Raw genomic sequence first — 24,183 nt, 5'->3', positions numbered from 1 at the left:
GGGAAATGTGGAGGAGAGGGGTGAGAAGGCAGAAAAAATGTTGAGATTTTGAGCTAAGTGTCTAATGTGTGGGAGAGGAGCAGGGTCTGATGAAATGATACTGTGGCAGAAACAGAATCCATCCCATCTTCAGCAAAAAGTTTTTCCAGCCCCTCCCCAAACCCCAGTAATGTCAGTGTCTTCTCTCTGAGTTTCTCTTCAGTTTAATCTGTTTATATCTTGGGTGTATGTAGTTGTCTGCATGTTGTCTCTCCCCATTAGGTCCTTGAGGATAGTGGCTATTGTTTGCCTTTCTTTGTATTTATAGTGCCTAGCACAGTTCTTAGCACATCATAATAAGTGCTTGATGACTTGACTCAACTGTCACTAATCTGTGCCCCTACATGGTTTTTATTTTGATCAACACTAGTCTAGCTACGAAATCATAATGGATGCCTCCTTCTTTGTTGTAAATTCCTCTTTGTCATGTATTCTAAGGACCAGCCAAAATGGTGAACTATAAACAAAATTCCATTTCTCCCAGTCTTGCAATGCCCTGCTTCCTTATAAAATGACTGGTAAGGTTAAAATAGCTGGAATAATGGGAAGGCAGTGCTCCATTGATAAGCTAATAAAGTATAATGGTCTATTGGAAATTTAAATCCATTAATAAGGCACAAAAAAGGATGGTTCTTTATTTGTCATGGTCATACAGGGGAGGACTGGAAATTCTCCCTGGAGGTAACTATTGAGTTATTGGGACTCAATGGATCCTGTTAGGTAAGAGCTAGTGATATGTAGTGGAAAAGGTACTGGCATAGGGGTCAGTATGGGAGCTAAGTTCATTTCTCAGCTTTGCTAAAAATTGCTTGTGTGATCTTAGGCAAGTTAATCTGGCTTCTCTGAACCTCCATTTGTTAATGCATAAAATGAGGTAACTGAGTCAATTGGGCTAAATATTCACCAAGGTCCCTTTTAGCTCTAAAAATTCTGGGATTATGAGTTCCTCTGCATGGAGAGTCCTCTGTAAAGAGAATATCTGCTCTCTACAAATATTTGGCTATACTGTGTGTTTCAATAGTAAGGGTTTTATGATTTGGGGTATTTTCTTTCAAGTCAGCAAGTGTTCATTAAATGCTTACTATGTTCCCTGCACTGTGCTAAGCACTGGGCTTATAAATAAAAGCACAAAGAAAGATAACCCCTGCCCTCAAGGAGCTTACAAACAGGAGGAAGACAACATATGAGTAGGGTTCATTTGAAACCTGTTGTCCAATATGGGAGGAATATGGTTTATGGTTAGTAATTCATGACAAGAGGGACTCTTTGATAAGTGACAAAATTTGTGATGAAATGATTGAAGATAAAGGAAGAATCCAGGCCATGGCAAGCCTTTAGTACTTTCTTTCCCCCCAGGAAATCCCCTGGCCTGCCAACATTTCTTCCTCAGAAACAGTAAACTTTGCTTTTCCTAATTTATATACTTTCAGTGCAATGAATTCAAACTATATACAGTATGTTGTTCACAGCAAGGAAGGTGGTGACCTTGCTGTCTTCTACCCTGCGCTGATCACATGGGGAGTACTGTTTTCATTTCTATGTGCCACACTTTGGAAAGGACACCAACAAGTACCTCCAGACAATATAATCAGGATGTCAAGGAGACCAAAGATTATACAACATACACAACTGTTGAAACAACTGGAGATATTTGGCCTACAGAAGAGAAAACTTAGCCCTTGTAGTAGTTATAGAGTTGTCAAGTGAAGGGGACATTAGACTTCATTCATTCATGAGGTACTGGTAAGAATTCAGGGCATTGCAAGACTAGGAGAAATGGAGTTTCATTTATAGGGAACATCAGTTAGCCCTTTTGACTGGGCCTTAGAATACATGACAGAGAGAAATTTACAATAAGCCTGGAAAGATAGGTTGCGTCTAAAAGAGCTTGAAATGCCAAACATAGGACCCCTTCTATTTTGCTCCAGAGGGGCCAATGAATAGAAGTTGCAAAGAGGAAAGTTTAGATTTGGGGTCAGGAAAACCTCACAATCACAAATGGGCTACTTCCAGAAGTAACATGAAGCTCAAGTGGAGGACCAATGTTAAATATCACGTTGTTTTTGTCCACAATATCGTATTTGGACTACTTAATAATGAAGCCAACATCATATCTTTAGAACCAGAAAGTAAGTTAGAGGTCATCTAATCTAACCCAGTCATGTTAAAGATGAGACTTGCCCACAGTGAAGAACTGGAATTTGAACCTAAACCCTCTGACTCAAAATCCTGTCTTCTTTCCATGATATCACATGAAACAATACTACTACACATAGCATATAGCAAGTAAGATTCATGTCATAGCCTAGAATTGGACAAGTAGTTTTTCTTCAAAATGAATTCAGAACTACAGTCACTTCTCCATCATGTGTTCAGATAGTGATAAATAATAGTTCAGATTATCTAACAATTATTTATATTTGACTTGAGAATGTGATTTTGTACTTTTGCTTAAATATAAAATGAAGCTAACATTTTGAGAACTTACAATAACCTACTCTAAAGACTCAACTCTCTTGCTCCACTGCTCAGCTACCCCCTTACTAGGAACTCATGATAATGGTTTCCATGACCTTTCCATGGATGGAAAGGAGCGGCATAAGCAAATCTGAAATCTCCAGACTTCAGTTTTGTCAGTTGTAAAATGAAGGGTTTATATGGGCTGATCATGAAGACACCTTCCAATCCTAAGGTTTTGTGACTAATACTCTACGATTTGATTTGATGCTCAAGTTACATGAAGACACCTAAGAGGAACAAACCCCTTATTGTATTAAGTTCTTGATCTTTGATATGAATTGATATTGGAGATTTATATTGACTTTAAGGTTATATTTTTCATTTTATTTAACAGCTTTACAGCTGTCATTTGTTTTATATGTTATACATTGGAATATGTCCATATGCATAGGAAAAAATAGTCAAATTAAGATCATAAATGTTATATAACACATATAGTACATAGGAAAGCTTTACTCCATGAGAGGAAATATAGACACTAATCTGTCCAACCTAGGTAGAGGTGCCAAGAAAGCCAAAACACCTAGTGTATTTATTGACAATGAAGAAATTTTATAGTACCTTTGTATCTTCAGTACATTTCTCTACTACTAGTATTGCTCAGATTTCTTTGGTAAAGGGACCTACTGGTGAATAACTTTTATCAAGGAAGATTAGCTACTGCCCTGTACACATACTCTTATAGAGTCACCTGAGGCATGAAGAAGTTAAATAAATTCTCCAACCTTCTCACACAGCTAGTATATATAAGAAGTGGGATTTAACTTGGAATTCCATACTCCAAATTCATCTACAAAAGGCACTTTGCAATGAAATCACAGGTCTTGCAAAAAAAAAAATTGATTATAGGTTAAAAGCAGGATGTGCTAATACATTTTATCCTTTATTTAGCTAGGATATGTGAAATCAGATCAAATGCTGTCACATTTGAAGGGTTAAATATGTTCATCATGAAGGGGAAGACACCAGTAACGCTGAATTTTTAAAATACTCCATCTAATACCTCCATGTATATTCATTTTTGTACCTAGGTCAGACGTTGCAATTTTATACAATGATCGTTCTGTCCTGGAAAATCATCACGTGAGTGCAGTGTATAGGCTTATGCAAAAGGAAGAAATGAACATTTTGGCAAATTTATCCAAAGATGACTGGAGGTAAGTCCTAAAGGGCCCCCGGGGAAGTTCAATCAGTCAAGCAATCTTCATCTTTCCTCTTTGCTCGACTAAGCAGAGTTTATTCTTTAGAGACATTTTCCAGTTTGGGGAGACATTTTTGAATGTGAAGAGAATTCACACATCTTAAAAGTTATAGAACTTCAAGAAATTGACAAATTTTTGAAACTGTAGAATCTTACTAGAAAGCATCTTCACTCACAGCTTTTGAGTTTTTACATTTCTCTTGAGAATTTGGCCCTAAAAAATAGTCATACAATCAATATCACTAGAAATATATTGAAAATGAAATTCTGTTAAACTTTAGTACGTTTAAACTATTGTAGGCTGTCTCTAGAAAGGAGTACTTATTAGCAGGTTATATGTGTAATGATTATGTAATAGTTTATCTATCCATCATTTATCTATATTCTGAGGGTTATTCATAAGTTATATATCATATGCAATACTACATTCAAAGACCTAAAGAAAATCCATTACACCGAGGCCATTCCTGAATGAACAACTGATCATTTTAGTCAGCTGAAAGGAAAGAATACGAAGAAATCAGTTACTTGGTAACCTAGAGAATAAGTGTTAATTGATATTTTCCCACTGATTTGCTAGCAATTTTGACATTCTTTAGGCATTAACTAAAATAGTAGAAAATATATCTGTCTTAGACATGAGTATAGTACTATTTGCCAATTTATTGAGAGGTTTTCACTAAAAATCTATAGTTTAGGAAAGGAATTCTAACTATAGGCATGGTTAGTCTACAGAGAATTATAGACCTTCAAAGGATCTTCTGAAGAATCTTAATCACAAATTCTTGGAAGACAGCATTCTCTACTATTCCAAGTTCCATCTTTTTAACTCCTTTAAATCAAGCTGCTGTATCATTATACTCAGCCCAACAGATCAATCCATAATAACATATTAAATACATAAAAAGTTACAGGCACTGTGCTAAGTTCTGGGTTGGGGGGAGAGAAAAGACAAAAGCAAAACAGTCTCTTCCATCAAGGAGTTATGTAAGACAATGTGTGTATGTGTGTGTGTGTATGTGTGTGTGTGTGTGTGTATGTCTATAACATAATGGAGGGAGAGGTTAGAGATAGGCAGTAGAGACTGTGGCAATGCTTCATGTAGGAGATAGGGCTTGAGCTGAGTTTTGAATGAAAGAAGGGATTCCAAGAAGCAAATGAGACAAGGGAACATATTCAATTATAAGAACAGGAGCAAAGATGAAATTAAAAAACAGTAAGAAAGTCAGTTTGATTTGACCAGAGAGTACACGAAGAAAAATAGTAGTGCTGGAAATGAACAACATATTTCTGTTTTTTCCTTGAGGCAGTAAAGAGACTTTGGAATTTCTTGGGAAGGAGAATGATGTTGCCAGGTCTGTGCTTTAGGTCCCACAAGGCTTCACCAAACTTCTGTCCTTTGTTTCTATATTTATGTCTCACTCAAAAATATCACCCATGATCTAAAACGTTTCCAAAGTACTCTTGATGCAAAATGTCATCCACATCCAGAGAAAGAACTATAGCATTGGAAAGCAGACTATTTTCCCTTTTGTTGTGTTTTGTTTTGTCTTTTTCTCATGGGTTCTCCCATTCATTTCAATTCTTCTATGCAACATGACTAATGTGAAAATGTGTTTAATAAGAATGTATGTGTAGAACCCATAAAAGATTGCATGTTATTTTTAACTCATTAACATAATGAACATTACAGGATGTGACCTTTGACAAGTTAGTTAATCATCATGTACCTCCATTTTTTCATTTATTAAATGAGGAGTTTGGAAAATATGGCTTCTAAATTCCCTTCCAGTTCTAAATCTGCAGTCTTTTGAGGCTGTAGGATCAAACACAAAAAACCCCCCAACCATTTAGAGCTCTAATTTACTATTCATTTGTAAAGAGTGGCTTAATGTGTACTGGGTCTTAGCTAGTAAAGGCTATGAGTAAAAGGGATGAGATAATGGCTTTTTGGAGTTTCTAAAGACTCCTTTAAGAGATTGCATCCAAATCACCCTCCATTTGCAGACCATCATTTTGTTTCACAGAATTCACAAGAATTTCTCTCTACAACATACATCAGAGAAGTGACTCTCTAGCCTTTACTTGAAGATTTCCGCTGAGAGGGGAAAATACTACAGGGCAGCAAGGTGACTAAGTAGAAAGAGCATTGGACTTGGGGGCAGGAAGACCCGAGTTGAAATCTGGCTTCCAACACTTACTTGCTGTGTGACCTTAACCTGCAAGTCATTTAACCTCTGTCTACCTCGGTTTCCTCAACTGTAAAATGGGGATAATAACAGCAGGTTATTATCCTTGCAGGATTATTGTGAGGATCGAATGAGGAAATGTTTGTAAAGTACTAAGCGTAATGCCTGGAACTTAATAGATGCTGTATAAATGTTCACTATCATCACCATCATCAACCATCATCACTATTGCCTTCTGACCAAGCCCATTCTGCTTTTGGGTAGCTCTAATGGTTTTTCTTCACATCAGCCTCTTTGCAACTTCCACTCAGACACACACACACACACACACACACACACACACACACACACAGGAAATACATTTCTTAATAAAGTAGTTCATATTTCTAATAATACCCTTCTGTTTGTCTAACAGATGTTTTGGTTAATTGCTACAGCCTGTAATCCTGGTACTTATTTTAGTGAAAGTTGGAAAATAATAATTCTTTCATTAAATACTCTTTAATGACTTCTCTTTTATTAAAATTACAAGGAAAATGTAAACTTCCTAGTATGAGGTATGAAATACTTGAGGGATAGTTTCTGGGTAATTAATCATTTTATTAATTATGGATATTAATAATTAATAAAAGGATAGTCATTTGGCTGCCTCTCATAAACCAAAGATAAAACATAAATGTCTCTCAATACTTATATGCTCTTGGAAGAATGGGTGGTCTGGACAGGTGGCAATCAACTCTGGTTAACAATTAATGAGAGAATGAATATTATAATGAGAAGTGGGTTTTTTCTAATGAGGGGTGGAGGATGTGACTCTGATCACTCAGTCATGGACAAAGAGATTTATCTCTGTCTAGACCACCCCTATCTAGGGCAATCTAGACAAAAGGGGGTACCCACTTCCATTCAGATCAGTCTGGACAAAACACAACAGGCTGGAACTCATCTGAACCAAACTCTCTTTATCTTTGGATTAGATCTAAATTTTCTCAGTAGGGTAAGTCTCTCCCAAGATTTCATTTCATTATTAACCCTGCATATACTTCAAAAGCTCTCTCAATAACCTGCAGGGGCTGATTTCTGAATGAGGAAATAGAAAATGGAAAGACCCTAGTTCTAATTCAATAATTGGTTACTAATATAAGAGAAACAAGCATTTCTCTCACTAATTTAACAATAAAAGAAGATTTAAATGTGTGTATATATATTTTTGCATTTGTTCAACCATTTCAGTTATGTCTGACCCTTCATGACCCCATTTGGGGTTTTCTTGGCAAAGAAACTGAGGCAAATAGGGTTAAAGGACTTGCCTACAATTATACAATTAGTAAGTGTCTGAGGTCAGACTGGAAATCAAGAATATGAGTCTTCCTGACTCCAGACTTGGAACCTTATCCATTGCATCACATAAGCTGATACATATATATATATATATACACATACATATATATTTGTATATATGTATATATAGTACATATGTTCCATATATACATTTATTTATATATGTTAATATATTAATATTTATAAATACACATGCATATATTTTTTATAATCTTGCATATCTAAGAAGTTACTGACATGACACTATTCAAATGGACATTCCCTTTTTTTAAAGTGTTTAATTAAGTCATCTAAACTATTTCAACAATACCCTTTGGAGATCATTCAAGTTGAACCTCTAACCTCAGTTACTCTCACTTTATTAGACATATTAATATGATGTCATATTTTTGAAGTTTGGGTTCTAGGAAAATATTCTGTGACCTCATTCACAGAAGTAAACATTGGATTTCCTGGAGCACACACATATTTGCAGAGTCAGCCTCCTTCTTGGCAAACTTGTTTAGTCTGAGGAATTAGCAGTCCTACTCTTTAGGATGTGACAGTAACTCTTGCCTTATTCACAGATTCATTGCCGAAAGCATCGTTTTGGTACTCTAGATGATCATAAAAAATATTGTTTCCCAGAGGCTCAGAGTTCCACTTCAATTTGCAATTTGGCTCAGCCCCAGGAAGAGGGTGTAGAAACAGAGGGGAAAATAAAACGGAATTTAGGAAAGCAAATTGAAGTAAGGAAATTAAGATTCACATTTGGTAAAATATTTGCTAAAAATCAGGATTCCAAGTTTTAATGTTACCACTAATTAGTTACTTGACCTCAGGGATAGAGGCAGCATAGAATTGCAGAGAAAATGCTTGGCTTACAGTCAAGAAGTTCCAGGTTCAAATAATACCTTTCTTGTTTAGTTGTTAGATCCTGGGCAATTTACTTAATCTTTATCTGCCTCAGGCAATTCCCTGGGACTTATCTCATAGTCATAGATAAATTATCTTCTTCTTTGGTTGAAAAAGAATACACACCCTGAAAAAATCACATACCCTTATAAATGGTTTTGCCTCACTTCTATGAACCTATTTCCAATTTCCCTGCCATTCCTTTGAAGATTTTCACCTCATCCCCAGCACTTCCCCGACTCACGGTCTTCTGCTAATGTGTGTATTGTCTTTCAAGAAGGCACCATTTCAGTACTCTGCCTGTCTAAACCCTTCCCTATACTCCCAATGTCATCTCTTAGGTCATACACTTTCTAGGACCCTAGAAAGCAGTATTAAACCCAATAGGTTGTTTGTTATTTTTTTTTTTTTTGCATGCTAGGAAGATTTTGTGAACCCAAAGTAATTTTTCCCCTCTTGAGGATGAATTAAAATGTTTTCATTTGAAATAAGGCAATACTTGTAAAGAGTTTCCTTCCTCTTAGGACTGATCTCAAATAACCTCATTCCCAAGGAACAGTTTTATTGCCTGCCTAAGTCCATCAAGACTATAAAGATTACAATAATGATGCTCCTTTTAATTACAATTAATAGCAATAATGTGCCTATCTCTCTTCAGAAAGAAGAAAAAATGTGATTAACGTTAGTGAAGCAAATGTTCCATGACAAGCGAATAAGATACCAAATGAATCAACCTCCTTTAAATGTCTTACAGGGATCTTCGGAGCCTGGTTATTGAGATGGTTTTATCCACTGATATGTCAGGTCATTTCCAGCAAATTAAAACTATTAGGAGCACTTTGCAGCAGCCAGAGGGGTAGGTTTCTTTTTCCTTTCTTGTCTTTTTCATCTTGAAACGTTTAATCTTTTAAAAGCAGATTTTAGTGGGGCCCTGGGAATGATAGACATCTTTTGAAAGGTACCTTTGTTCTGATAATCAGAGCATGTCCTTGATTTCACAGGATAGACAAAGCCAAAGCCATGTCCCTGATTCTCCATGCCGCAGACATAAGCCATCCAGCAAAAACCTGGGAACTACATCACCGGTGGACCATGGCCCTGATGGAAGAATTTTTTCGACAGGTGCCTATTTCAAACTATGTGAAAATATCTGTCAGTCAATAAACATTTATTAAGCACCTACTATGTGCTAGGCACTGTGCTAAGCATTGGGGATACAAAGACAGACCTTGTTCTCAAGGAGTTCACAGTCTAAAGAGAGAGACAGCACATAAAAATAAACTGAAAAGCAGGGGAGTGAGTGGGGGAGCAGAGGGAGGAAAGGTACTAGGCAGGGTTAAGGGGTTGGAGAGGAGGGATGATGAAGTTTACATCCAGGTCGGGAATGACAAGGTGGCTGCCTTTCATACATGGAGGATCTGGAAAGAACTCCATTATCCACCCTCCACCTTCTTTAATTAGACTGAAGAAAGGGCCCAGGGCTAGGGAGTACTGAGGAGGTATGAGCTTCAGATTTGATGTCATCTTGAAGGAAAATGAGTTTCTGGAGATAATGATAAAGTGGAAAATGAAATATTTCTGCAAGTTTTACTATCTATTTATATAGAGCATAGTCATGAAACATCCAGGGCATATAATTCAAGAGGTAGTTGGTTAATTTCTATATAGTCTGGATACTCAAATTTGTCTTGACTGTTTTAGCTAGTTTATGATCATTCTATTTGACATTTTAGGAAGTTCTTTTTTTACCAAAGAAACAAATCCCCAAACAAATAACCTTGGTAATACGCACTAGAATTGTCCAAAAGGCTGACAGGTCAGAGATAAATACACAAACAGGCAGAAAGATAGATAGATGATAGATAGATAGATAGATAGATAGATAGATAGATAGATAGATAGATAGATAGATAGATAGATAGACAGATAGAAAAAAAGAAAGAAAGAAAGAAAGAAAGAAAGAAAGAAAGAAAGAAAGAAAGAAAGAAAGAAAGAAAGAAAGAAAGAAAGAAAGAAAGATAGACAGAGGCAGATACTGGTACCTGAAAGGTAGCATAGGGTAGCAAACAGAGGATCTGTCTTAGAGCTAGCAGAAACTTCATTCAAGTATGAACTCTGACATATTTGTTGTTGTTGATGATTCTATACGACCTTATAGACTTTGTCCATGGCATTTTCTTGGTAAAGATATTGGAGTGGTTTGCCATTTCCTTCTCTGTTGTGTCCATTTTATAGATGAGGAAGTGAGACAAATAAGGGTTAAGTGACTTGCTCAGGGTCATACAGCTAGTATCTACTGTACCACCTAGCTGCTCCTGACATACTTAGCAATAACTTCTCAAAGCTCTCTAGGATTATAAATTACAGAAGATGTGCTAATCTGCACTGTGGCACAAGTTTCAAGAACAGGGATTTCTCCACATGGATGCAATAATAGGTCTAGACCAATACATAGACATATATATGTGTTATTTATACAAATGCATATATGTATAGTACATGTACATGCCTGTGCACACATATACACATATGCATATATGTATGTATTGCACATACTATTTGTGGTGTAAATCATGGTACCCCAGCACTCTCAAAGATTAGTAATAGTATTAGTCAGTTTGAATTCTAGAACAATGCAGACCTTTCAGGGGAAGATTCCTATCCCATTAAAGTCTGAAGATAACTCTTATAGGGTTGCATTTTCAGCCTTAGGTTTCTTCTAAATTTGGAAATTGGAAGAGACTTTAGAGGTAATCGAGTTCAACTGCCTCATTTTGCAGATAAGGAAACCAAGGCCTAAGGAAGTATCCAAGGATATATAAGTGGCAGTAAGTAATAGCAGCAAAGCTGGTTTTAGGATCCAGGGCTTCTGAGCCCAGCATGTTTTCCTGTGTTTTGATAACATTCTCATTATTAGGCTAATAAGAGTTGAGAGTAAGATGGCAATCAGGCTGCCATCTCAAGGTTTTAGTATTTCTATGTTTCTTGTTTCCACGCTATGTCCCTAACCAGCCTACATCTCACACATACATACCTTTTGTCATGAGGAGTGTGAATGAATCAGTATAAATCCATCGATAACCTTTCCTTTGAAGTTTCCTTGGTACTTTTATTTTTACATCACAATCTGACAAGTATAACAGTCCACCCTACGTCCCCTAATTCTCCAAAAAAAAAAAAAATATGAAGGAAAGATATTTACTTCTTCAACTCTTTTCTGAGGTTAAGTTTAGCCATTATAATTATATGGCATATGTCTATGTCTTTTGTTTTCACTGTCATAAATGTTGTGTGTATTGTTTTCCTAATTGACTTATTTCACTTTGCATCAGTTCATAAAAACCTTCTTGTATTTCTCTGAATTTCTCATATTTGTCATTTCTTCTCTTACAACAATATTCCATTACATTAATGTACCACAGTTTGTAGAACATTTATGTACCATTCCCTAAATGTATGGGCCCCCACTTGGTTACCACAAAAGAAATGCTGCTATGAATAGAAAAGCTATATAAATATGGGACTTTCCATCCTCTTTTCTGAAGTACAGTTAGAAACTCCATAAAGAGCAGTGCCTGCTTCCTGTATACAAAGCATGTTGTGACACACACTTTTCTTTAGGCTATTTCTTAAGGAGAACTTTCATTTCTATGTGTTTTCATGAGGTTTTATATCATTTACAGTTAAATTTGATACTTAACAGCACTCTTCATTTTCAGTCAGTCAATGAGTATATCTATATTGTTGATTTTTTGGGAGAAAAGCAATTTCAGCTTTGTGATTTCAACTATTCGGGGAATTCCAGGGTCTACATCCTCTTCACCGATGCATATTGGCAACTTTTAATGCAACTAACTCATGCCTTAGAACATTGCCTGGAGGCACTGAGCAAGTTGGCTCATTGTCACAAAGTTAGTATTTATCAGAGGCAAGACTCTTTCTCTCTCTCTCACACACAGACGCACACACACACACACACACACCCCAACACCACACCACACCACACACCCTAAATGCGACTATAACCACTGAAACTAAAATTCTAAAGAAGTTACACTCTTGCTGAGCATTTAGGAGACTATGACAGTTTCTCATTGTTAGCTGAATGTTTGTTTTCTCTTTCAGTAGATTGCTAGTCACTTGGAAATTTGACAATCTGTTCCCAAGATTTACGACAGCATTTCTCTATTATTGTAGTGAATTTGTTATTACCTACAAGCCATTCATTTAAGCTCCATTTAGTAACTTTCAAATATATGTGAGTAAAAACTAAAAATGATCATATGTGAAAAATCATCTTATATCCAAGGGAAAAGGTAGTTTCCAGGTTATATTCAATCCACACTTTGAAAATCAAGCAATAATGGAGCTGGGAAGGACTTCAGCAGTTTACAGATGAAGCTCAAATACATTTGGTACCTTACCTACCATGGTCAGTTAGGATTACAGCAGGATTACATCACACATCCTCTGATCAGCTTCTGTTTATTTATCTGCTAGCCAGACTGCCTCTCAGTGTCCTGGACCTAAAATAACAGTTTTATGGCATTTTTGAATTTAAAAGCCAGTCGAAGCCCATCATTTTAATATGAGAAATTTTTTAATTAGATTTTTTTCTTGCATTCTGAGTTCTGAACTGTCTTCCTTCCTACTCCTTTCTCACATCTGACTAAAGAAGGCCACCAGTTGACACAGATCTATAAATATCTGTAAAACCATCCTACGTGTATTTCTATTGATCAATTCATTCTCTGGAGTTGGATAACATCTTCCTTTCTAGGAACTCTGTAGCTGACTTGAGTATTTACAATACTCAGAATAACTTGGTCATTCATAGTTGTTCTTCAAACAATATTGCCATCAGTATGGAATGTTCTTGTGGTTCTGCTCATTGTTCACTCTTCATATTTTCATGCAGGTCTTTCCATGTTTTTCTAAAATCAACCAGCTCATCATTTCTTACAGCACAATAGTATTTCATCACAATCATATACCACAACTTTGTTTAGCCGTTCCCCAATTGATGGGCATCCCCTCAGTTTCCAGTTCTTTGCCACCACAAAGAGAGCTGCTACAAATATTTTAGAACATATAGATTCTTTTTCTTTTTACCCTGATCACCTTGGAAAACAGAACTAATAGTACTATTGATGGATCAAAGGGTATACATAGTTTTATAACTCTTTGGGAATAATTCCCAATTGCTTTCCAAAATGGTTGGATCAATTCACAGTTCCACCAACAGTGTATTGGTGTCCCAATTTTTATACATACCCTCCAACATTTGTCACTTACCCTTCTGTCATTTTAGATATGAGATGGTATCTCAAAGTTTTTTTTTTATTTCCAGTTCTCTAATCAATAGTAATTTAGAGAATTTTTTGATATGACTATATATATAGTTTTGATTTCTTCATCTAAAAACTACTTATGTCCTTTGATCATTTATCAATTAGGGAATGACTCATATTCTTATAAACTTGACTAAGTTCTTCATATATTTAAGACATGAATGAGACCTTTATCTGAGAATCTGTCTCTACATTTTTTTCCCTCAGTTTTCTGCTTTCCTTCTGATCTTGGCTACATTGATTTTGTTTGTATAAAACCTTTTTTTTAATTTCACGTGATCAAAAGTATGCATTTACATCTCACAATGTTCTCTGTCTCTTCCTTTTTCATAAATTTTCCAACTATCCATAAGTCTGATAGGTAATGTGTTCCATGTTCTTCTAGTTTTCTTATGATGTCTCTCTTTATGTCTAGGTCATGTATCCATTCTGACCTTATTTTGATAAAAGGTGCAAGATATTGGTCTATGCCAGAGTGCTTTCCAGTTTTCTCAGCAATTTTTTAACAAAATAGTGTATTACCATAATAATTCACTACTGTGTATTGTATGTCTGTTCCACTGATATACTTTTCTATTTTTTAGCCAGTCCAAGATAATTTTGGTAATTACTGCTTTATAATATAGTTTAAGATCTGGTACTGCTAAATTTCCTTTTTTACATTTTTTTTCATTAATTCCTTTTATATTCTTGACCTTTTGGTTCTTCCCAATGAATTCTGTTATTATTTTTTTAACTTAATAAAAGTTTTTTTTGGTAATTGAATTGGGATGGCATTGAATGAGTAGATTAGTATAGGTAGAATTGCCATTTTTAATATGTTGGTTCTGCTTACCCATGAACAAGTAATATTTCTCTAATTGTTTAAATCTAACTTCATTTGTATAAAAATGTTTTATACTTGTATTCATTTACTTCTTGGATTTGTCTTGACAGGCATACTTCCAAGTATTTTATACTTTCTACAGTTATTTTAAATGATGCATCTCTTAGTATTTCTTCTTCCAGGGTTTGGTTGGTGATGAACAGAAATGCTGATAATTTTTGTGGGTTTATTGTACATCCTGCTACTTTGTAAAATCATTATTTCAACTAACTTTTTAGCTGACTCTCTAGGATTTTCCAAGTATATCATCTATCATCTACAAGAAGAGATGGTTTTATTACCTCATTGTCCATTCTGATTCCTTCAATGGACTTCTTTTTCTTCTCTTATTCCTATTGCTAGCATTTCTAATACAATATTGAATAAAACTAGCCATAGTGGGCACTAGAAGAGTGTGCAGGTCAAGAAATAGAGGGGTAAGGGAGAGGTTAAGGGAAGGATCCTTAGAATGGATGAGAATTAGGGAGGCAGTGGCTAGAAAAAAATTAGACTTTTGAGGAGAGAAAGGGTAAAAAGAGGGAGAGAAGGAGAAAGAGTGAGGAAAAAGAGTGAGGAGGGAATTGCATAACTAGTAATTATAACTTTGAATGTGAATGAAATGAACTTGCCCAAAAATGGAAACAAACAGCAGAATGGATTAAAAACAAAAATATAACAATATATTGTTTATAAGAAGCACATTTAAAAATGAGAGATACACATAGAATAAAAATAAAGGATTGGAGTAGAATTTACTATGCCTCAGTGATGCAAAAGTAATAAGGGGCAACAATCATGGTCTCAGACTAGATTAAAACTAAAATATATCTAATTAAAATAAATATGAGAAAATTGTGGACTAAGTTCCAGATAACTGGAGTAAGTACAGAGATATGAAATAATCTTTGCCATCAAGTAACTTTTATTCCATCAGAATGGTGGGGAAATATATAAGCATATACAAATTACACACAAAATAAATATAGATAAGGAAGGAAACAATCATTTATTAAGCACCTATTATGTGTCAGTCATTGTGTTAAGTGCTTTACAAATATCATTGCATTTAATCTTAAAAAAAAAAAAACAACCCTGAGAAGTAGGTGCTATTATAATCCCCATTTTGCATAACAGGAAGCTAGTTATGTGACTTGCCCAGAGTTATACAGCTAGTAAATGTCTGAAACTGGATTTGAACTCATCTTCCTCAATACTTTACACATGATGCCTGAGTAAATGTGGAAGAGAAGGAAGGAAGGAAGGAAGGAAGGAAGGAAGGAAGGAAGGAAGGAAGGAAGGAAGGAAGGAGGTATTTATTAAGTGCCTACCTTGTGCCAGGGATTAGTTAAATAATTTACAAATAGTATTTCATTTGATCTTGGGAGGTAGGTGCAGTTATGATCCTTTGCCAGGCCTAGAGGCCTGAAGGCTACCCGAGTCTTACCTTACTTGTCCCAGGTCTTCGGCTGGCCAAACCAGATAAACGTATGAGAGAAGAGACTTTCTGGAGTCGAACAAGGGTTAGGCTTTATTCAGGGTCTCGGTTACATGTGCAGGGGAAGCTCTTCCTTAGGAGGGAGAGAGAAAATCTCCCAAGGAGGCAAAGATCTTATAATAAGAAATTGGAAGTAGAAGTGTAAGTGGGGAGAGAGGGGGAGGGGAGAGCGAAGAGAGGGAAAACGGAGCCTTCTGTCCTGTCAGGGCCCCTCCGCGCTAAGAGCGTCTTCAGGCTTTCCTGATCCTAATTAAGCTCTCCGGCCGCATAGTTTGCACCTGAATACTGTGCCTATTAGATAACAATAGGTGTGCCCAGATCCGGGACAGTCTCGAGGGGGATGCTCCTCCCATCACGTTTCTCACGGGAAGAGGCGGAAATACACGAGATTGCTCGGTCTCACTCCTCGATTCCCTGCTGTTTTCTGGGGGGCCTCATGAGAACTCTAAGATTTAGAAGTTCCCACCTTTACCCGCCTGAGACTGTCCACATGGAATTGAGCTTCCACCCCCAACAATCTTTGTTTTGCAATTAGGAAAACTGAGACAAGCAGCAGGTAAGTGACTTGCCCATAGTCGCAGTTAGTAAGCATTTAAGGCAGGGTTTGAATTCAAGTCTTTCTGATTTTAAGTCCAATGCTTTAACCACTGCCCTGCCTAACTGCCTGACAAATGCCAGTAGGTCATCAGGAAAGAGGCTACATAATTCATTGTGTTATTCTGGCTTAGGCTATCCTTTACACTTATTTACTTAAAACTGAAAATAAAGTTACTACTTAAGACATTTGAGAAAACTTAATATTAGGAAATTAGGTAAATAATTAATTAAATCAAATGAAGTCATATATTTCTGAGGTTCTTCACATGAGTTCTCAGTTTTCTAGAGAGGTAATCATCCAACTCCCAGATAACATAGAGACTGAAATTTGAATTACAAGTTAGAGGAAGAGCTATTCAGCTGTGCACTCAGAACCTTTTGTGTCCTTAAAGAATGATCAATAGTAAAACAGATGCATTTACCCAAAATAGTCAAGGTCATATGATTGAAAAGGTTTGGCATCATGAAACCTTGAAAGGTCAGGTCATCTACATGAATAAGATGGTTCCACTTAGTATAAAAAGAAATGATCATTTTAAAGAACTCTAGGGACAAAGGGAAGCAATTGTATAGCCCAAGAAAGGTCAGAAATGGACAACTTCAATACCCAAATGACAGCAAAGTGCTGGAAAGCCCAGCAAAAGTACTGAAGCACTCACAATCTACTCTAATAAACCGTTAACAAACACACTAGAAATGGATTCTTTGTTGGGATTGCCTCATCGTTTCATCTGTGAAACTTAATTAGGTCATAAACAAACTACTCTGGGACCTAAGTTTTTTTTAATAATAGCCACATATCACAATACAGTTCAGCAACAACGTAAATTTTAAAAAGTGAAAGATTTATGAAGTACCTTTGAGAAAATAAATGTATATGATGAAGAATTTATTTTCAATTGCTATATTCGTTGTATAAAAACAAATTTCTTCTTATAATAATTTTACCAAGATAGAGCTTCCAGTTTCAAAAAGATTCAGAGATTGAAGAAACATGGTGAATTATGTGAAACCCAAAGTAATTCTGGGCCACCTTGGCTAGAAAGTTTCCAAAGAAAAGTCAATCAATTTAGTTTCTTTGGGAAATACAAAAAGTGCTTTGTATATCATCAAAGATCATAGTTTCAGTGGTAGTATGCCTATCTCTCGATTTCTAGAAGCATAGTATGGCATGATACAGTAGACAGTTCTTTGAGTTAGAATACCTGGGTGAAAGATCTATTTCTACCATTTACTGAGATGTACAAACTCAGACAGGTCTCTTAACCCTTGTGTATCAATTTCTTCATCTATAAAATGGGAATAATAATGCCTGAAGTATCCAACTTATAGGATTTAGTAATAAAAGTTCTTTGTAAATTATTATACACTATGCAAACATAAGTTGCTGTTATTCGTAGCTTGGTTGGCTTGTCAGGTTTCCATGGAGACAGTATATTAGAAGTACTTTTCTTCCATCACCATAAGTAGTTTTTTGTGCTTTATTCCAGTCAGTTCAAAAAAATCTATAGGCCGATAACCACAGGAAAAAAAATGTAGTTATTATAATCTGATCACAGGTTGCTGACTTATTGATCTAAGAAAGCTCAGATTATACTTTTATAAAGCAATTTAAAGATGGCAGATGGGATGGGGGAAAGAGCACTCTTTGGACTTGGAGCCAGAAGACAGGGTTTCAACCCTTTGATCTGACATTTGTAAGCTGTGTGACATTGACAAGTCATTCCACCTCATGAGCTTCATTTTCCTTATTTATAAAAATATGTATAACAATACTTAATACTTGGACTGTATGCCTCAAGTTTCTTATGAAAATTAAGAGAGATAATATACAAAGTGTTCTGTGCATATAAAGCATCCTACAAGGGTCGGTTATTTTTGTGATCCACCGTTCTCTTGGTGTTTCACGTAGAACCTTAATGCACTGTTATAATGCCCAAATTATGCTCACAAAAAGAACTTGGAACAAGACTGTTCTAACTGTCGACATTGCCCTCAGCTCCCATGTTATGAGTGTTTATCATCCAGCTGTCAAATCTTGAAAAATAAAAATGCAACAAAAACAAGCCTTCAAAGTGTACTTCTTGGTAAAAGAAGGCTAATTTCTAGATCTTGGCATATTTTGGAAGACTAAATGTTTTACATTCTCCAGATCTATTTTAAACCTGACACAAAGAGCTAATGGAAAAAGCACCATAAGCCAATACTTGGAAAGAAAAATGTCATGTCTGTTTGATGTTTTTGGTGGCCAATGGTAACATAGAATGTGAACTTTAAGAGTATTGGGGAAAGAGTGGTTGTGTTACAGTCAGAGCATGGTCACAACATCCTTTTCAAAGAACATTGTGCACCACCTTTTTTTTGGTGTTCTACTGAAAATATTGGTAGATTTAATAGTGAATGTGCTTTTTGTCTAAATTAGAGATACCCAAGACTGGTGATTTAGGTAATTTGATTCAATGAGCATATAAGTGCCTAGGAACCAAAAGGCACTGTGCTAGCTTCTAGAGAGACAAAAGGCAAAAGAGAAATATTTTCTGCCCTCAAGGTGTTTAAGCGCTACCTGGGAACTACAACGTGTTCTCATATAAGAAAAGACAAAATATAGAGGGAGTAATTTCAAAAGGAAGAGGTGAAGGACATTGTATGTTGAAATCGAAAAGGACCTTATATAGCAGGTAGCATCTGAGCTCAAGGCAGAGACAGCATTCAGCTTAGTGGCAAGTTCCAATAACAATAAATCTACCCTGCGTTTTTGTAGGATTTACTTTCATGGGGAGCACAGCAAAATAACCTCCAGCAAGAGTTGGGGAGAAGGAGAGGGAGAAGATCAGTCCTCACAAATGTGTTATTTTTTTTAACCAATATCCAGTCTGTTGAATAGTCTGTAGATATCAGATGGGCTTTGTTTTACAATTCCTGATAAAAGAAGGCCCTTGAAAGAGGAAACAAGTGCTGACTCAATTTCTATCATTTGAATAAACCAGCTTCAGTTTTTACCCCTTCTTTACTCCAAATATTTGATAGGCATCCTTTGAAGTCAACATGAGATTTGTAGGTGTAGATGATATACTTGCCCAATTTGAATCCAAATTTCTTCCAAAATTCAAAGTGTCAGTCATTTGGGGATCTGACTTGAGGAAACAGCTGATGGAGAAGTAGACATGCCTACTTCACCATTTAGCTATACTGAGAAATAAGCTATGTTTGGTACAAAGCACCAAGTCAAAAGTTCCTTCCAGGGTAAGGTTCAGTGAAAACTCAAGGCCTGGTCATTCATCCCAGTGTCCTCATTGAGCTCAAAGAATACAAAATAGACATATTAGCAAAGCTAAGAATGATTTAGAAAAGAAAGCTTGGAGATACTTGTCTCTATTTATCTTCTTGATTGGGCCCACTATGCTGACAAGATTCTAAAACAACCAGGCAGTTCAGTTAATGCAGTGGGGAAAAAACTTCAATTTGTTGACAATTTCTATCACATCGCTCTCTTTGGTGCTATTTACACCAGATGGAGAAGGGGTACTTTGCAATTTCCAATCAGCTATTTTGTGTCCTGTGTACAGGTGGAGAAAAGCTTCAAAAAGCTTTGTTTAGAAGCAAGCTTGACATTAGCAATTGAAAGTTTAATCAATTGGAAAAACAAGGCAGAAAAAAACTATTTTGCTTAAATGTGTCTACCTACAGGCCCTGCTTTTAACTATAATGCATAGTTAGAACCTGCATCACAGAGTGGTTCTAAATAGCTCTTTGTTTTCCCATTGAAACAATGGAATAATTGGAGGACAAAGTGTTGGTATCAAGTAAATGATAAGTATAACCAAAAATAGGTCATAAAAGAAAACATATAAGTATAAACCTACCAAAATGATGCTAATCCAAGGCAGAATATCAGGTAGCCCTTAAAAGACAAATAAATGGTTCTGGGACATGCCCAGTGGTGGAGAAGTCCTACAAATTTCCAAACCATATTTTTGTCATTGCTATGTGCTTTTGCTAAACAAGAGAGTTGGTGGCCTGGCTTGGGTTAATGTAGTAACTTTCTGAATTCCCTGTCTGAATTCCCTGAAACTTTCTAGCAGAGGTTGGTCTTCAGCTTGTTGGCATGTTTTAGAGGGAATTCATGCAAAGCTAACTGAGAGAGTTAGACTGTATAACTAGGAAGATACTATCTAACTCCCTAAATCTTTATAATTATTTTTAACAGTGTAATTAAGTTCCAAGTCTTTCAAAATGGACACTTTTCCCTACATCCATTTATACAAATAATCCTCCATGCCAAGAACGTACTCTCATTTTATTTCTACCACTAAGAAAACCTCTTCTTTCACAATCACCTTCTTCAGAAAGTGTTCCAGCATTCCACCAGCTGAAATTGATCAAATTTCTTATAATGATTTATCTGGGCTTTTTTTCCCCTTCATCACATTCTCCTTTGTGCCATAATCATTTGCCTCCTAGTTGTGTCCCTTTCATTAGGTTGGAGAGACAGTATAGTAATATGGAACTTCTTCAGAATCAGAATCAGAATGGAATCAGAAGAGACTGGAGTTTAATCTTGGCTCCAGTGTTTACTAGCCATGTAATTCTGGGCAAACCACTTTGAACCTTTTATTCATCTGTAATATAAAAGGAATAATCCTTATATTATCTAATTCAAAGGGCCTTATGATAATAACATAAAGCTAAAAGTTCTTTATAAATGCAAGTTTTTATTATCATAAATTTCTTGAGGACAGGTATTGTATTGTCTTTCATTTCTATTTTCCCAGGTAACTATGTTTATTGAATTGTAGATACACACACATACATATAAATATATGCATACATCCTGTGTGTATCTGTATGTATTTATACACATAAACATATATACATATATATTCTCACAGTCTTTTATAATACAAATAATACATAATGCCAATACTTACCAAAGAAGTTTACAATTCTAAGTAAAAGTCAACTCAGCAAAAGTTTATTACATGCTTACTATCTACAAGACATCATATTATGTCTTGAGTATACAAAAGGAAAATGACAGTCCCTCAGGAAGCTTACAGACTCATAGGAAATGTAATACGCAAACAAATAAATATGGCACAAGTTAAAATGTTATTAGGCTAAAGGATGAATTTGGACAAATTGCTTTAAGGAGGGAGAGAATATTTGTATGTAGATATTTGGAGATGGATTCATGGTACAGGTAAATCCTAAATTTAGGCATGAAAGAAAAGAGAAATTTCAACACAGAGTGGTCAGGGAAAGGGTATAACTGGAAAGAAAAGCCAATACAAACTTAATGCACTAAAAAGCATAAAAATAAACTTTCATTGTTATCATTTTTTAAATGATAATAAGCTAGCTGTAATGGAATGATAGGTAGATTTGGGAGGACCTTTAGAAATCTAATACCCTCTCGTTTTACTGATGAGGAAACTGAGTCCTGGAGAGGTTAAGTGATGTAACTTTTTAAAGGAATATTTTTCCTTTCAACATTTCATTCATTCTTTATTTATACAAAGCTGGTGTTGTTGTTCAGGTTTCAGATTTTTAAAAAAACAGATTTTAAAAATACACACACATACTCATATGAAATTCTATTAAACTCTATTAAGACAAGAGTTTAACACTTTGTCCATTGCTATCAGCATACTTCTTTGAAGACATAAAAACAAAGAAAGTATAGTCTCTAAAAAGATCTTCCAACCCGCTCTCACAGAATTCCAGCTCTTATAGAGACAAGGTAGTATTATGGTTAGCATGCTCTTGAATAGTATGAATAGAGTAGAATAGATGGTAATGAATAAAATGAATGAATAATATAGGTAATAATTCAGCAACATCTCCTGCATGGAGCCATATTTATACTAAAGAAGGAAAAGCTGGGAATACTTATAATTAGCCTTTTTCACTGAGACACTATATAATTTATTTTTAAGAAGTCACTTTGACCTCAAGTTAATTCTTAATCAAATACACCTTCAGCACATAGTTTAATGGACAACAAGAAAAAATTCAACCCGTGACTCTGAACTCATTTCATATTAATGAAGCCCAAAGCTAAGCCTTTTGGAAAACATCCATGAGTAGGGTAGTTTGACCATAGCAGTTTCTGCTCTCTTCCAAATGTGTTCTTTTCCCCACACTCTCTTGTCCAGTGTCCTAATACTCTCATTTTCCCTGATCCCTTTCAATGATTCACTCCCAGGACAAAGTAAGTAGATAAAAATGTTACCCCTCCAAGGATTATTTCCATTTTTAAAAAAAGTCATCACAATAGTAAAATAAGTAAATAAAGATCTTCCAATGAAACTTTAGGTTTTAAAGTTTGTGAGGAAGAGTGTTTGTAAGCATGTCTATATGAATGAAGGCATACTTATCTAGTTGAATGTAGGGTAGAGTGAGACATTCTCAGTACTGATGAAATCACATAGGTGCCTGCCTATTCTACATTTTTATGTAAAGCCAAGGCTCTGAATTTTTGGAAGGGGCCCCCTAGCTATGATTTCTTCACTAGGGAACTCCCAGTATAGAAAACCCTCTACCATGTTATTTATATATTTTTTGGAGGGTTATTTGAGAAACTAAGAGGTTAATTAATTTGCATAGGATCATACAACTAACATGGAAACAGGACTTGAATTCAGCTTCTCCTGACTATGCATTCTATCCTGTTGCTGTCCACATCTGAATCATATCCCATAGTGACGATACTATCTGGAAACCCATTAAATGATCTAAGAATAAGGGAATATTTTTACATTTCATTATTATGACTTGCAGATATTGTATTCTCTTTATATATATTCATGTATAGTTATGCATGCACATGAATATATATACAGACATGTGTATGCTAGTGTGTGTGCATATACATATATATACATGTATGTGTATATGTGTGTGCATGTATGTGTGTATGCTTGCTTTTTCTTCCTTTATACTTTAGGCACCTTGAGAGGAGGAACTATTATTTGTAATTATATCTCCTGGCACACAGTGGATGCTTAGATATTGATTTACTGTAGACAGGAAAAAGAAACCACAGTGCAGTGTTAATGAACAGTACTACTAAATGACATTCAATTCAATAGTATGCTGAGAAATATTTTGTGGTGATTTGAAAGAGTCCCAGATCCTTAAGGTCTGTCTCATTACAGTCAGGAAGGAACATTACTTAGCCAATATTCTAAAGATAAATGCTTCTTCCTTCTTCTCCTTTTCCTCCAAAAGGAACATGAAAACAAAGCACCAGCTTTCTCTCTTTACCTGCACCTGGTTCTGATTATCTAAAACATCATTTCAGATGTAGTCTAATCATTATCGAGAACCAAGCACTTTGGGTTATTTTTTTTCCTTTTAATCCTTGATATCAGTATTTCTCCTGAATATTTCTGTGCTAATGAGATTTCTTTTCCACAGGGAGACAAGGAAGCTGAGTTAGGCCTTCCCTTTTCCCCACTTTGTGACCGCAAGTCAACCCTGGTGGCCCAATCACAAATAGGTAATGTTGAAAAATGGTGGTGGCTCACAATGGCAGGGGATGTGTGTATGTGTACTTTCATTTTAAAATAAATTCTGTAAAATGTAATTATCTGCATAAAGAAATCTTAAGACCCTAGATAAAATTTCATGAAAAATTTCTACTACATTCGTATCTTATATGTTTTGGAATCTAAAAATTTTTTAAATGC

The 24,183-nt window shown here is 35.6% G+C and overlaps 1 protein-coding gene across 9 annotated transcripts in view; it reads left to right on the top strand.

Annotated features, from left to right (window-relative positions):
* PDE1A (phosphodiesterase 1A) overlaps nucleotides 1–24,183 on the top strand; it is a 489,884-nt gene that overhangs the window by 402,602 nt on the left and 63,099 nt on the right. For all 9 annotated transcript variants that reach the window (XM_072612567.1, XM_072612561.1, XM_072612565.1 and 6 more), the window contains 4 exons: nucleotides 3,591–3,716; nucleotides 8,939–9,040; nucleotides 9,186–9,306; nucleotides 23,912–23,993. In XM_072612567.1, coding sequence (XP_072468668.1) covers nucleotides 3,591–3,716; nucleotides 8,939–9,040; nucleotides 9,186–9,306; nucleotides 23,912–23,993 — 431 coding nt within the window. The remainder of the gene's footprint in view (nucleotides 1–3,590; nucleotides 3,717–8,938; nucleotides 9,041–9,185; nucleotides 9,307–23,911; nucleotides 23,994–24,183) is intronic.

This window comes from Notamacropus eugenii, chromosome 5 (assembly GCF_028372415.1).
Source record: "Notamacropus eugenii isolate mMacEug1 chromosome 5, mMacEug1.pri_v2, whole genome shotgun sequence".
Lineage (NCBI taxonomy): Eukaryota > Metazoa > Chordata > Mammalia > Diprotodontia > Macropodidae > Notamacropus > Notamacropus eugenii.
This window is presented reverse-complemented; position numbering and strand designations above follow the sequence as displayed.